The sequence below is a fragment of the Armigeres subalbatus genome, chromosome 3 (genome assembly GCF_024139115.2).
Source record: "Armigeres subalbatus isolate Guangzhou_Male chromosome 3, GZ_Asu_2, whole genome shotgun sequence".
Classification (NCBI taxonomy): Eukaryota; Metazoa; Arthropoda; class Insecta; order Diptera; family Culicidae; genus Armigeres; species Armigeres subalbatus.
The window spans coordinates 83,936,110-83,952,511 of NC_085141.1; the positions used below are offsets into that span (position 1 = coordinate 83,936,110).

The window sequence follows — 16,402 nt, forward strand, 5'->3', positions numbered from 1 at the left end:
GGATTATAAAGCCATTTCCAGTTCCGAGCGTCAGACTCAGTTCGGCGATAGTTTCGGACCGGTTTGGTCGCATATTGTGGGTAGGCACGCGTAATTGTTGAGCAAAACAGCGATGATCGTATCGCGTGGCTTATTATCGCTTGTGCTATTAGTGGTTGGTGTTTCTGCTGCAGCCGGTGCTGAAGCGGATGCCGTTGACGCTACCGAGAGTCGAGGTAGTTTCGGTGCCGGCCCTGCCGGTGGTCGTGCTCCGCTCATTCGGGATCGCAACAAATGCGTGCAATCACCAACCACGGCCAGTGGCAGCATGATCCAGCGGGGAAGAACGTTTTGCAGTGGCGATCTGATCTTTCAAGACAACTTCGACTTTTTCGATTTTGAGATTTGGGAGCACGAAAACACGCTTGCCGGTGGCGGAGTAAGTAATAAGTATATTGGTATTGAGTAGGTCAGTTCAGTTTGTAGAGAGCGGAATCAACTCGTAACAAATGGTTCCGCCATCAACTTTAGAATCAGTAAAAGTAGTGTATGTTATGTTTATGAACTGTCATAAAGTACGTCGGGATTAGAGCAAAAGTGTGTTTCCGTGAAGTATTATGATCTTCATGAATGCAAAAAAGATGCCTCGAACAAAAAGAAAGGACCAATCTTCGAGTACCGTCGTCGGGGGTGACTATGGGTCAAATGGGGGTGAGAATGGGTCACTGTTTCAACTGGATCCGTGACGTTAGGCGTAAAGACGTTAGGCATTAGTCTTCTTCTTCTTCTTCATTGGCATTACATCCCCCACTGGGACATTGCCGCCTCGCAGCTTAGTGTTCGTTAAGCACTTCCACAGTTATTAACTGCGAGGTTTCTAAGCCAAGTTACCATTTTTGCATTCGTATATCATGAGGCTAACACGATGATACTTTTATGCCCAGGGAAGTTGAGACAATTTCCAATCCGAAGATTGTCTAGACCGGCACCGGGAATCGAACCCAGCAACCCTCAGCATGGTCTTGCTTTGTAGCCGCGCATCTTACCGCACGGCTAAAGAGGGCCCCGCATAAGTACGTTAGGCATAATGGACGTTAGGCATAACGGACGTTAGGAATATGGTACGTTAGGCATAATGGATGTTTGGCATAATTCTGCCTTCTTTATGTCGTGGGCTGTTCTTTTTACTTACTTACTTACTTATGGATTCTGTACACCTCCGGATTTCGTTTCGGCCCCTACGTAGAGTGTGGCCGACCCAGCCCCACTTCCAATTCCGAATTTCTGTTGCTATCGGCCTCTGGTGACAACGACGATGGAGCTCGTTGTTTGAGATCCAGTTGTGAGGCCACCAGGCCCGAATTATATACCGCAGGCATCTGTTAATGAACACCTGCAGCCGTTCCTGCAGCTGCAGTGTTCTCCACTGATACACACCATGTTTCGCTAGCGTATAACAGCACAGATTTTATTCGTATTTTGTTGCCTTCATTCGTATTTTGTATTTTGGTGCGTTCACTTATCTGCCTGTTTTTCCAGATATTTCTTAAACTCGCAAAGGCAGCCTGTTCTTTGGGTCATCTTATGCGACACGTCCATTATACCTAACGTACATTATGCCTAACGTACTTAGGCCTAACGTCTTTATGCCTAACGGGATATATTCGTTTCAACTTCATAGAATGCTTGTAGATAGATTTGATATATCAGAGGACAAGAAAACTGAATTATAAGAGACCTTTTTGAACGATTTTGTTATCCGACCTCCAGACTGTCGGTGAGGTCACTGAACCATTCTCACCCCGACGATGGTAACTTCCTATAGATCTAGGATTTAAAATCATGCTATTTTTTTTAATTCAAATTTTTAATTGTCTTAGAGAAGTACGAACTTGTATTCTACACCTGTGATAATATTCCACAACGTACTGTCCGAGATGAATTTATTATCATAAATATTCTTATGTCAACATAACGTTGTGTTGTTTAAACAGAGGTTGCTGAAACTTATAGCATCCCGGAAGAAAATGTATTGTATTGTAAAGGACCTAGCAGTAGCCATTGGAAACATTATTAAGACCTTTTTCAATTCCTGATCAGAATACAGTAATATCCCAATTTTATCACCCTTAGTGATTTTTGACGTGATAAAATAGGGAAGGGGACAAAATCGGAGATTTTTTTTATTATCAATGTTTCAATTCATTTCACAAATATGACCGCTTTGGTCAAACCTTGACCGCTTTGGTCAAACACTTAACGAAGTCCGATTGAGCTGTAATTTTGCATAGGGACTTTTTTCGAGGAGATGAAGCTTTTCAGCACTACCCGTTTTTGGAATTCGAATCTATTTTCATTGGCACCCTAATGTGTACGCTACATAAGAAGCAGCAGAAATGAACCGAGGAAAGTTTCCAAAAAAGTATTCAATGTAGGAACAAATATTGATTTCTTTTTTGTCTTATTGGTCTTTCGATAATGAATTTTATTACTTTTCTGGTAAAAAAATGAAATCCTTTCTCAAATAATAAATGTAACCACAAAATTTTGAGAGTGCGGGAACAGAAGAAGATAATAAAATTTGTTCCTGTCTTATAACGTAAAAAAAATTATTCGCACAATCGATTCTTTGGCTTATTTAAGGTCAAAGAACTCATATTTTTGACGCCTCTAAGTATTTTCAAAATTTAAAACAAAAATCGTAAAAGTGCTGTTTTTTTTTAGATTGGCCCGATTATGAACTAACATCGGGTGAATTTTTCAGGCCGGTTCACACGTGCAGCACGAAAAAGCTTTTGTTTTTGATTTTAAAAATAGAGGCTTCAAAAAATATGGGTTCTTTGGGAAAGTTGACCTTAAATAAGCCAATGAATCGACTGAGTCAATAAAACGAGATACAATTTTTGACGCGAAACGTTAATTGTAATCAAATGGCAGCGGCTTTGTCTTCAATTTTATTTGGGCTTGATGACTTTACCAACAGGATCTCGGATACTGAGCTTCATAATGCTATCAAAAATCGATATCAACAGAAATTTGTGACTGTAAATGAAGGTTGGTTAGCTATACATTACAAAAGAGTAGAGACGGCATCTGTTAGCCAGCCTCCTCGAATGGAGATCTTTGACGTTGGCCCCATAAAGCTGAGTGAGTGAGATTCTGGAGAATCCCTTAAAGGATTCTAAGGAAGTACTTTTGGATTTCTTGGGATTTTTTTTACTGATATTCTACGTAATTCCTTCTTGATTGCCAATAAACTTCAAAAACTCCATAAATAATTATTTCGAGAAAAAAACTTCATTTTCGAGAAAAGGAGGACAAAAATCAAATTCTCGAGGACATACAAAGCAGATTTTTGAATCTATTCAGAACAGGTTTGCTGTGGAAATACTTCTTTTTTTTTTTTTTTTTGCTTTATTAATGTGTTTTTTTTAATCTAGGATTAAGTTCAACACAGAAAGTGGAAATACTTATGACAATGCTGATTTTTCAAATTGCTTACCACCATTGCAAAAGCGATTTCACGGCCTTGAACGTAGAGTAGCATCAAAACCCGAGCTGCAGGAAACCAAGCCAATCGCAATCGTTTAGCTATGCTCTTCGCACATCTCTTCCAGGAGTTCTAAGCTCCTCTCACTAGTTCAAGGTGGCCATCAGTGCAGATATTTGCGAAATGTTCCACCAGATTATTATCCGACCAGAAGATAGATCCGCTCAACTATTCTTTTGGCACGATTAGGGACGTTCCGATACTTGAAAATATCGATATTTGATTCGATACGATAATCGAATCAAAGTATCGATATCACCGATATATTGGAATAAAAATATCGATATATCGGAAAATCATATGATATTTACATTAGAATTTTTGAAAGATGTTTGTTGTGTGTTATCTATTGTATTACCATTCTGACTCAAATTCCGAACACTCGCTTTTAAATGATCATTTTATCTGTATTTATTCTTTAAATAGGATGTTTAATTGACCTTTCCCGTCAAATTTTTTTATTCGCTCAATTGACCTTTCCGGACAAAAAATGTATCTTGTTTTATTGTCTGCTGATTCTTTGGCTTATTTAAGGTCATTTTTTCCAAAGAATCCATATTTTTTTACGTTTCTAAGTATTAATAAAATTTAAAACAAAAATCGAAAATGTGCTGTTTTTTTAGGATTGGTCCGATTTTGAACGAACATTGGGTGAATTTTTCTAGACGGTTAACATGTGCAGCACTTTTTCGGATTTTGTTTTCGATTTTAAAAATCTAACTATTTTCAAAAAATATGGGTTCTTTGGGAAAGTTGATTTTAAATAAGCCAAAGAATCGACTGGGACAATAAAATGAGATACAATTTTTGACGGGAGAGGTCAATTGTAATATTAATCCTCCGTATCTAAAACTTCAAGTTCAGAACTTGGCGGTAAACTGCCAGTGTTCGGAATATAAGTCGTGTTCAGCGTTTGGGTCAAGCCGGTATTCCTTCATAAACATAATTATAAATGACCTTTCCCTATTATTTAATCCAATCAGCTTCTAGAGGTGAGTTTCGTCAGTAGTATTAATCTGGAGTGGCGTCGTTTTCAGCGTTTTATTTTTTTTATTGTTTAAATTTTGCCTTCAATCCTATGAAATCTGTGAGAAATGTGAAACTACTATACTGATTGTTTTCAACAGTATATATTTATCAGTGTTTTTAAAGAAAGAATTGTTGTTAGGTGTGTTTATAATAACCACAACCTATTCAGAATTCCAAAGATATATTCTGAACTTCCAGAGAAAATTCTTTACATGTGCCAAAGGGTTTTTTTTTTAAATTTCCATGGGGAATTCTTTGACTTTCTGATTTTCACAGAAAAATCTTTCTAATATCCAAAAAAAATTCTTCCTATGAGTACATTTCATAAATAATTAAATTGACGTGAAAAGTTAAGGACCAGCGGTGTGACAGATTTTGCACAGCGGTGCTGTCGTGTTGTCAAAACTGTTTGCGGCGGCATTGCACTCAATCTGCATCATCTACGTCACTGAAAAAAATCATATCGAAAATAGGTTCTATAGATCCGTTTTATGGTTATTGTAAATAGAGCTGCATATTTATTTTACCACGTGAAGTACTTTTTTTTCTCAAAATAAAATGCTTTTGTATTTATTGTGTCTTTTTTCTAATTCGATATATCGATATCGAAAGCGAAAATATCGATATGACCGATATATTGAAAGCAAAGTATCGATACAAAAATATCGGATATCGAAACAAATATATCGATATTCCGATACATCGGAAATATCGGAACGTCCCTAGGCACGATGATCCCTTTATATCGTTCGAAAGACTTTGTGATGGACATTTCAACGATCGCCTTCATCAGTCCAGTTTGTGAAAACTCGAAACGCTGAAATGTGTTTTGAACAGTTTCCACGAGCGGCCGAAGCAATCACAAAAAATCCTACGTGAACAATTTTCCGGGCGCGTACATACAGAGCAAAAAGCTATACAACTAGTAGAGCAAGTCAGGTTTATACACTCCAAGGTTGGGTTTAACCTCAAACATTTCTGTCTAACTCGTAAGAAGTTCTAACACGGGTAGGAGAGCATTCAACAGAATTACTTAAGAATGAATATTCGACATATCTGCTCCCTACGAACGTGTGCCTGGAATGACTTAGATTCCACAACAAGGTATGTTTTTTTTAAAGGAGTTTTCCAGTAAAAAAAAAGCTCCTACAAGACGTTGTTCCAACGATGAGGGAAGTACTACGCATCATAATAAGTATCTTCGATCCCATTGGACTGGTAGCAATTTTAGTTGTTCACGAAAAAGTGCTCGTGCAGCACATTTGGGGTTCCTGGAGTAGGCTGGGACGTCCGCCATGCTACTTTTCGGGCTACTCTACTGACGATTACCGCTCAGTGGAGCTGCGGCAATCTTGGAAAAAACGATAATTCGTTACTTGAAACTCCGAGGCAAGAATTGTCGGCAGCCATACTTGGTCCAAAGCTGTAGAAACCTGTGATGGAGAATCACACACTTCCAATGCGTTGTCTTCAGGCTGACAGAAATCCTCGAGCTAACACAGGTCGATGAATGGCGTTGGGTGTCATCTCGTTCAAATGTTGCCGACGAAGCCACCACATGAGGTAATATCGCCTCCGGCGGCTGGTGATTCCAAGCTCCAGCCTTTTTCTACCAAAAGCTGAAAAGTGGCTCAGGCAATCATCAAAAGGACCACATATAGTCGAAGAACATCGCTCGCCACACCTGCATCAAGACATCGTTACGTATCAATTAGTGGAATTGGAAAGGTTATAGAAATGGGAACGCCTCGCTCATGCTATGTACACATATTCAATGAAAATATTCGATGCAGAGCCAAGAAACAAGTGCCAGGAAAAACGCCACGGAGAGGCCGAGTCATGGCTTGCTGCTCACCAATTGGCACGCTGATATGTTAATGTAAAATAAAAAAGGAAAAAAAATCCTCTAACATATGACGCAATGACTTTTCCTAAGTTATTTGCGCGAGACGAAGAAGAACATTGACCATATTGCATTTGAGAAAACGACTTTATTTTTTTGTCTTTATTTGAGAGGCTGGCTCACCTCTTGACAAACTGACTAATTTCTTTGAAAACTGAGCTCCAAAATACTGTCTTAACATCGTACTTTTTAATCGCAGAACCACGATCTGGAAGTCAATAGATTGTATGTTCAGTACCTAGTGTTATGATATTGATCTCTCAGGAAATTAGAAATTTTCCTAACCACAATCCATTTTCCAGCGGCCGTCCCGACGCGCTTTGTGATTTTCCAAACCGCACATTACCGCCTTTCACATCACAACTCACCTTTTGAAATCAGCGTCAGAATTCAAAAAATAGCTTGGCAGGATCTGAAAAAATATTTTAAGCTCTTTTTAGTAGAATGTATTCAACCATCTAAGATGAGTTTAGTACTTTCCATTTAATGCCACTAATTATTTTGTTATCTTTGCTGATACGTATTTCTACCACAACTGTGTGGTCGTCTTCAGTGTCCCGTACTTGTCAAGTCGAGTCAAGTACGAGACACTGAAGACGATCACACAGTTGTGGTCGAAATACGTATCTGCGAAGTTAACAAAATATTTAGTGGAATTAAATGGAGAGTACTAAACTCGTCTTAGATGGTTGGCAGGATCGCCAAAATGCTTGGCCCCAGATTGCCGAAGCGAAATGCGATGACAGCAGCTCTCCGTGGATGCGTGTGCATGCCACGGAGATCTGACAAGAAGAGGCCGAGCCATGGCTTGCTGGTCACCAATTTGACACGCTGTTTTGTTAATTTATAATTACACGCTAAGACTAACTTACTAAATTCCCACACTGATGTCCTTAATTCCAACTAGAACTTGGCCTGTTTTGCCTTTCTCGTATACTAAGTATACGGTAAAGGCTATATGATCGCTCCAAAACCAAACTTTTTATAGAATGCCCGGAGACCCATAGTGTTATATACCAATCGACTCAGTTCGACGAATTGAGGTGATGTCTGTGTGTGTGTGTGTGTGTGTGTGTGTGTGTGTGTGTGTGTGTGTGTGTGTGTGTGTGTGTGTGTGTGTGTGTGTGTGTGTGTGTGTGTGCGCGCAAAACTACTCAAAAATGTCACTCACATTTCGGGCACTTACCCTCAACCGATTTGCTCGCAACAAGTTGCATTCGACGCAGAATCCTGTCCCATTGTTTCCTATTTGAAATTGGCCAGATCGGACTATGGGATCGAAAGTTATGGCCAAAATATAAATTCATACGAAAAAATCGCGTAAAAAATGTCACTCATTTTTCGGGCACTTATCCTCAACCGATTTGCTCGCAACAAGTTGCATTCGACGCAAAATCCTGTCCCATTGTTTCCTATTTGAAATTGGCCAGATCGGACTATGGGATCAGAAGTTATGGCCAAAATACAAATTCATACAAAAAAAATCGTGTAAAATGTCACTCATTTTTCGGGCACTTATCCTCAACCGATTTGCTCGCAACAAGTTGCATTCGACGCAAAATCCTGTCCCATTGTTTCCTATTTGAAATTGGCCAGATCGGACTATGGGATCAGAAGTTATGGCCAAAATACAAATTCATACAAAAAAATCGCGTAAAAAATGTCACTCATTTTTCGGGCACTTACCCTCAACCGATTTGCTCGCAACAAGTTGCATTCGACGCAGAATCCTCTCCCATTGTTTCCTATTTGAAATTGGCCAGATCGGACTATGGGATCAGAAGTTATGGCCAAAATACAAATTCATACAAAAAAATCGCGTAAAAAATGTCACTCATTTTTCGGGCACTTATCCTCAACCGATTTGCTCGCAACAAGTTGCATTCGACGCAAAATCCTGTCCCATTGTTTCCTATTTGAAATTGGCCAGATCGGACTATGGGATCAGAAGTTATGGCCAAAATACAAATTCATACAAAAAAATCGCGTAAAAAATGTCACTCATTTTTCGGGCACTTACCCTCAACCGATTTGCTCGCAACAAGTTGCATTCGACGCAGAATCCTCTCCCATTGTTTCCTATTTGAAATTGGCCAGATCGGACTATGGGATCAGAAGTTATGGCCAAAATACAAATTCATACGAAAAAATCGCGTAAAAAAGGTCACTCATTTTTCGGGCACTTATCCTTAACCGATTTGCTAGCAACAAGTTGCATTCGACGCAGAATCCTGTCCCATTGTTTTCTATTTGAAATTGGCCAGATCGAACTATGGGATCGAAAGTTATGGCCAAAATACAAATTCATACGAAAAAATCGCGTAAAAAATGTCACTCATTTTTCGGGCACATATCCTTAACCGATTTGCTCACAACAAGTTGCATTCGACGTAGAATCCTGTCCCGTTGTTTCCTATTGAAAATTGGCCATATCAGACTATGGGATCGAAAATTATATCATTTTTTGCCTTTTTATGGAAAAATCGCTAAAAAAACTCACTCATTTTTCAGGCACTTTTCCTCAACCGATTTGCGAGCAAATTGCATTCGACGCAGAATGTCTCATATTTTCTTATTGAAAATTGGCCAGATCGGACTATGGGCTTAGATGTTATGGTCAAATTACTATTTATTGTGAAAAAGAGTTCGAAAAAGTCTAGCTCACTTTTTTTAGCACTTAGACTTCATCTATTCCCCAAGAAACACAAGTTCAACAAATCTGGTTGCAGTAACCATATTGTGACTGAATCCGGTCATATATAAGTTACTGTGATTGATGTGCAATATGTGTGCTTCTCAGGTCGCTCGCAACAGATTGCATTCGACGCAGAATCTTGTCCCATTGTTTTCTATTGAAAATTGGCTAGATCGGACTATGGGATCGGAAGTTATGGCCGAAACACCATTTTTGCCTTTTTATACGAAAAGGCTGTATGTTCGCTCCAAAACCAAACTTTTACAGAAGGCCTGGAGACCCATAGTGTTATATACGTATAAGCTCGACGAACTGCGATGATGTCTCTGTGTGTGCGTGTGCGCGCACCAAAAGTGCGAAAAGTTTAGCTCACTTTTTTGGAACTCATCCTCAACCGATTTAATTCCAACTATAGATAGTAGAATATATAGATGAGCGAAAGCATGGCTGAGTCGATTTTTTTGCCCGTGCACAGTCGCATATGACGTCACAGCCCTTAACGTTTCCATTGAAATCGTGACGTCATGCTCGTTTGGAAACACGTTTGACAGTTCGTTTGGAGACAGAGGATTTATCTTCACTCATCTATGTATTCCACTATCTATAATTCCAACAAGTTTCATTCGACGCGGAATCCTGTCGTATTGTTTTCTATTGAAAATTTGGACCATGGGCACAGAAATTATGGCCAAAATATACTATGTGTTATAAAAAAGCGAGTAAAAAAGTCTAGCTGACTTTTAATGGACTTACCCTCAACCGATTTACTCACAACAAATTGCATTAGACGCGGAATTCTGTTCTATTATTTTTTATTCAAAGTTGGCCAGATTGGACTATTACCTTAGAAATTATGGGCAAAATACTTTTTGCCTTTCTTGTCTAACAAAGTTGTACCGAAAGGCTATAATTTCTTTCCGAAAACGAACTATCGGATGCTTCCACACTGATACACTTCCACCCTCTTCATACGGGAGTTTGGCAGAAAGACGGTCATGAGATTTATATCATAACAAATATTGCCCTCCGCTCGCTTGATGGGAATGACATTTTCGTTTCCTTTTTGTGTAGTCGGAGCTTCAGTTCAATTTACATCCAAAAGTGCTATCCTTAAAATATATGACTGGGTAAAATAAAACAGGGGTATGTACGTCAAAAAGATTGGAAAAGGAAACAAAAATGTCGAAATTCTTATTAGCATATTGTAGATCAAGCTGAAAACCGAACCGAGGTCTCGCAACAATCGCATTTTCACGCATTTCCGGATGTTGCAACTGCATCGCGAGTAGTGCGCAACTGTGCCATAGTCGGGCACCACTCGCGATGCAGTCGCGACATCCGGGAATGGGACAAAATATGATTTTCGGTTTTCAACTGGATCTACAATATCTTTGCCATAAATAATCTGATTTTCATAGAATGGACAAAGAAATTTGTCTTTTTTACTCCTAGTTACTAGCTCATCTATTTTCAAGCACACACATTTTACGAAGGTCGAGAAAGGCACCATCACCGCTAGGTGGATTAATCTGGGTTTTTTAATTTAGTATTCTAATAGCATTTCTTCAGTTATTATTTGAGAGCCCGCTATTTCATGAGTATGTATCTTGTGTGGCAATTACAATGGATACACTATGTCCAGGAAGTCGAGAATGTTTCTCATCCGAAAACATCCTGTAGCAGACCGAGAATCGACCAAGATATCTCCGAATTGGCAATGGATCGCAAGGCTAATTGGAAACCCCACACGATAAGTGTGACAAGAATGACAAGATGCCCTTTTAACCTTCACATGAAATTTTTTCATCCAAAAATGTCATTCTAATTATTTTGTACAATTGCAGAATTGGGAATTCGAGTGGTACACAAATAATCGATCGAATTCGTTTGTCGAAAACGGCATTCTCTACATTCGCCCCACGCTGACGGCCGATGAGTACGGCGAACACTTCTTATCTTCCGGAACTATCAATCTGCGCGGCAATCATCCCGTTGAACAGTGAGTATTGTTGAATAAACGTAATGTTCATATTGAATTATTTTCACTGATTTGCCATAGGTGTACCAACGCCGCATTCTGGGGTTGCGAGCGTGCAGGAACGCCCACGCACGTTCTTAACCCGGTTAAGAGCGCCCGCATCAGGACACTGCCATCATTCAACTTCAAATACGGTCGTGCGGAAGTTCGTGCCAAACTTCCTTCCGGGGATTGGCTGTGGCCAGCAATTTGGTTGCTACCGAAGCGAAATGCTTACGGAACCTGGCCAGCATCTGGGGAAATTGACCTAATGGAATCACGGGGCAATGAGAATTTGACGGTAAATGGAGTGCAGATTGGAACCCGGCAGGTCGGACAGACACTGCATTTTGGACCGAATCCGTCGCACAACGGTTACAATACGGCAACGCTGACGAAGAATGCTGTTCCTGGGGAGGAATTCAGCAAGGGGTTCAACACTTACGGATTTGTGTGGACTCCGGAAGGTATTACGGTCAGCATCAATGGGGAGAATGTGACCAGTTTCGACGGCGGAGAAGGGTTCTGGAAACGGGCCGGTTTTGATAGACTCAATATGGAGAACCCATGGCGATATGGAAGCAAGATGGCACCCTTCGATCAAGAGTTTCACTTCATTTTGAATCTGGCAATTGGTGGCGTTAATGGTTATTTTCCGGATAATGGAGACAATCCTGGTGGCAAACCGTGGTTGAATAGTTCTCCTCAAGCGGCAACGGATTTCTGGAATGGTCGCGAGAATTGGTTGCCTACGTGGAATTTGGACAAAAATGATGGAAAGGATGCTTCGCTTCAGGTTGACTATGTTAAAGTTTGGGCTTTGTAGGTGTATTTTGATATTGTAATGGAGGTTTTATGATACCTCTTGTACTTCAATCTTGCATTAACATATCCAACATGTAGAACCCTTTTCAATAATAGAATCACAACTGCTAAAATTAAAAGCTTGGGTAATTTTATTTAAGCGGGAAATGTATTTTAGTGAATCTAAATACACTAGATTTATTTTTTTCTTGAAATATTGTAAGTTGGTCGGTCCACCTATTGGTCATAGAGAAAACAATTCGAAGAAAACAGGCTGATATCTATGGTCGAGGCAGGAGTTGACTCATATTTTAATATTCCCCTTGGAAAATTGACATTGTCTCTATCTATCTCAGTATAGAGAAGAAATCCTATTCTGAAAATTGACTTGTGTCTATGTTTGCTAAAGATTTGATTATTTAACTTAGGAAAAGTGCATGATGACATAACTTCTAGATAATTAAGCGGTCCCTTTCACTACTACAAATTTGAAACACAATATTAAGTTATTGTAGTAGATGAAATAAACTGGAAAAAAGTCAGATTGTGTCATAATTGAGTTATGAAATAGTAATTTGTTAGAAATCATCAACTCAACGAACCGAATTGCAGGGATTTCTTTAACCAAAAATGTACCTATGGTTCCGTTGAGCAACTTCACATTAGACAAAGTCTAACTACGATAATATTTATCTACCTCTACATTTCAAACCAGAGCATCTACCCCGGAGTTAGATCTACCCATACGAATGGGTACATTTGAAGGCTGATATAAATTAAGCCCTATCCAAGTTTTTCCTCACAGTTCGATTCCTTTAAGATTTGGAGTTTATTTCATTCGAAATCTACCTTAACCCCACGGAGACCATGAATTCGGAAATGTTATACGCCGTCTACAAAGCACGATACCTGGATACAAAGCTAACCCCAAATGGTTTAATATGCAGAGGTTGTGAACATACTGCTAAAAGCGATAGTGGCCGTTCGAAATCCAAGAGAAGAGCATCGTTTGAACGGTATGTCCGAGTGGTTTTGCGGAAGAAATGGAGTTTGTTTCGGACAATGCTGATGAAATTCTTTGGATGCTGTCAGTGTTGAATATTTCGTGATTACTTCTTTGGGGAAGTCATACCCATGTTTCAGATACAGACGTTCAACTATACTATTCAAACATGACAAATTGAATCAAATACACTAGGATAAAATAGACGGATAATGTGATAACAATAAATGTGAAAAATTAATTTGTGGCTTTATAATTCATGACTACTGCCTTTATTCCAAATCAGTTGAAAAAAAAAATGGCGCGCGTCAATGTCTCTTCCAAAATTTCCATCATGGGTGGCTGCTTGTCTTAGCTTCGACCTGAGCCAATATCAGGTTCCTTCCTCTATTTTCTGGATTTGTCGCCACGTCGTCCCTGGGTTTGCTTCGGCTGACATATCTTGCCCTAACATTTTTTTCTCTTTCTGATAATCCTTAATTTATGTTTATGAATTTCTATTATCGAAGGATAGGATCCAGAAATCTAAGCTTCAAAACCTATCATTTCTTCGTAATGGTCTATTTTTTAGAGTTCTGCACTCCGATTCCCTGTGTCGTATCGGACCGAGTCAGACGCATTTAGTCTCTTCACGCGAACTCGATCAAGTGCTTTTCAAGTTTACTTTTCCAAATAAAGGACACCGAAGTTTCGCAAGGTGAATTCCTGGCGACCAGAAGGAAGCGGGCTGTAATTGGTAAATTACCAACCGGTAATCATTTAGGGACCCTCCTTAGCCGTGCGGTAAGACGCGCGGCTACAAAGCAAGACCATGCTGAGGGTGGCTGGGTTCGATTCCCGGTGCCGGTCTAGGCAGTTTTCGGATTGGAAATTGTCTCGACTTCCCTGGGCATAAAAGTATCATCGTGCTAGCCTCATGATATACGAATGCAGAAATGGTAACCTGGCTTAGAAACCTCGCAGTTAATAACTGTGGAAGTGCTGAACACTAAGCTGCGTGGCGGCTCTGTCCCAGTGTGGGGATGTAATGCCAATAAGAAGAAGAAGAAGAATCATTACAGCGCCTCTGTACATTTGTACAGAGCATCATCCATCCCCGTACGACGACGTTCCTACAAAGGCAGCAACAAAACGGCTAAGTACCCATTCGCTTTGTATTGTTTGCATACCGTGGAGTTGGGTACACTTTTTTCTCGACAGAAAGAATGGAACAGTGCAGAAAGAGTGGGCATTAGCCTTGTCCAAAAAAATATTTTTTTCTTAAATATTTTTTTTTAAAGTTTTTTTTATCTTTGATACATGGACGAAGTGAGTGGAGGCGAAACGCCTCCCAAAGACAATGTCGTTCGAACGCCATTTTACCAGGCCACATCACCTGGTCCCTGGGTTGTTTACTTTAAAGTGAAAAGTATTGATTTCTTAGGAATCAAACGTGACTTGACGCGTCGTTTTCCGAAAACTGATTTTCATCAGATCCATCGGAACAAACTACGTGTAACCGCACCTACATACCAGGATGCAAATGCTATCGCAAAAGACCAGAACTATAATGTGGAATATTTGGTTTATGTCCCCTCGCGGGAGGTCGAGATTGAAGGCGTAATTAACGCAGCGAGCCTGACTTGCAAGGATGTACTTGCAGGAAAAGGCCGTTTAAAGAATGCCCTGCAGTCTACCGTGGATATTCTGGACTGCAAGGAATTGCATTCAGCAGCTATGGTAGATGGTAAAAAAGTATATTCGAAGTCAGGTTCGCTACGGGTAACGTTTGCCGGTTCGATACTCCCAAAATATGTAGATATCGAGAATATGTTGTTTCCGGTGCTGTCGGGTTTTTCTTTTAACACCACAACACTAAAACACCATTTATAACAATCAAAATACAGTTGTATATTTAATCAATTTTTTTTTTCAAATTTCTTCACCCTTTTTTTTGTTTACACTTTACACATCCGTTCACTTCCAATATCGTTACAAAACTGAGCTGTCTTCTCCTTCTCTGTGATTTCAACCAGTCATCTCTCGCTTCGCTCAAAATGCTCTTGTGGGGTTCAACACTCTAAGAAATTCTCGAACACTTTCAATAAGTATAATATTAATTACGTTTCTTTACGCGTATGTTACGCATTTATCTTTTCTTTTAATTAACAACTAGGAACAATTGAAGTTTCTATATTATTATACTAATCTCTACATCCTTCTCCTCCTCTACTCCTAACAACTAATTATTACTAACATACAAATAATATCAACATGGAATTTTTCATTGTAGTATATCCTCGAGTAATACCGAGATATGGCTGGCAAAATTTGAAGCTCTGGAAAGAAAATAGTGTTAATATTCAACTAATCACGATAATTAATTGAAACGAAACTTACCCACCAATTTAAATGTGAAAGATGATCATTATTCAGAGTATATTATCTTAGTCATTATGATATCTCTAATGTTTATTGAGCGATAACTAGATAAGTTGTGTGCAGACCATTACACTTACAATGAAATTAAACAATAACAAACAAAAACAGACCTCCCCGAACGTTTCGTGCATTCTAACTACGCTAACTAATGAAGGCGTTCATATTCTACATGTTGTATCTCATAACGAAAGGCAACCACTGATCTTAGTCATGCAATCATGGATAGAGCTTACCAGGCCCCAGAACATCAATCCTGCATTAAAATCAGAAAAATATCAAAAGTCTCCTCCACATCTCATATTCTACATGTTCTATCTCTATACAAAAGGCAACCACTGATTATGGTCATGCAATCATGGATAGAGCTTACAAGCCTTCACAACATCAATTCTGCATTAAAATCAGAAAAACATTGAAAGTCTTCTCCACATCTTATCTTCTACATGTTCTATCTCTATACAAAAGGCAACCACTGATCTTAGTCATGCAATCATGGATAGAGCTTACCAGGCCCCAGAACATCAATCCTGCATTAAAATCAGAAAAATATCAAAAGTCTTCTCCACATCTCATATTCTACATCTTCTATCTCTATACGAAAGGCAACCACTGATCTTGGTCATGCAATCATGAATAGAGCTTACCAGGCTCCAGGCATAATATCAAAAGTCTTCTCCACATCTCATATTCTACATGTTCTATCTTCATACAAAAGGCAACCACTGATCTTAGTCATGCAATCATGGATAGAGCTTTCCAGCCTCCAGAACATCAATCCTGCATTAAAATCAGAAAAATATCGAAAGTCTTCTCCACATCTCATATTGTACATGTTATATTTCTATATTTAAGGCAGCCAAAGATATTTGTCATGCAATCATGAATAGAGCTTAGCAGACTTAGCTCCAGAATACCAACCCCCTCAAGGATTGTTTTTTTTTAACTGATCCAACCGAATCAAACATCCATAAGACATCAGTAATCACCAAATCGCTCAAGGA

At 39.3% G+C, this 16,402-nt stretch overlaps 1 protein-coding gene across 1 annotated transcript; it reads left to right on the forward strand.

The window, feature by feature from the left end:
* The first annotated feature begins 15 nt into the window (after positions 1-15).
* Positions 16-13,221, forward strand: LOC134226691 (beta-1,3-glucan-binding protein-like). Its single transcript, XM_062707633.1, has 3 exons — positions 16-418; positions 11,001-11,155; positions 11,216-13,221. The coding sequence occupies exons 1-3, from the start codon at positions 113-115 to the stop codon at positions 11,997-11,999; spliced, it is 1,245 nt and encodes a 414-aa protein (XP_062563617.1). The 5' UTR covers positions 16-112; the 3' UTR covers positions 12,000-13,221.
* Positions 13,222-16,402: the final 3,181 nt, after the last annotated feature.

Excerpts from the sequence above, each read along its gene's own strand:
- LOC134226691 (XM_062707633.1), top strand. The coding sequence starts at position 113 with ATGATCGTATCGCGTGGCTTATTATCGCTTGTGCTATTAGTGGTTGGT. Across the intron at positions 419-11,000 it reads ACACGCTTGCCGGTGGCGGA|AATTGGGAATTCGAGTGGTA; the intron begins GTAAGTAATAAG and ends GTACAATTGCAG. Across the intron at positions 11,156-11,215 it reads GGCAATCATCCCGTTGAACA|GTGTACCAACGCCGCATTCT; the intron begins GTGAGTATTGTT and ends GATTTGCCATAG.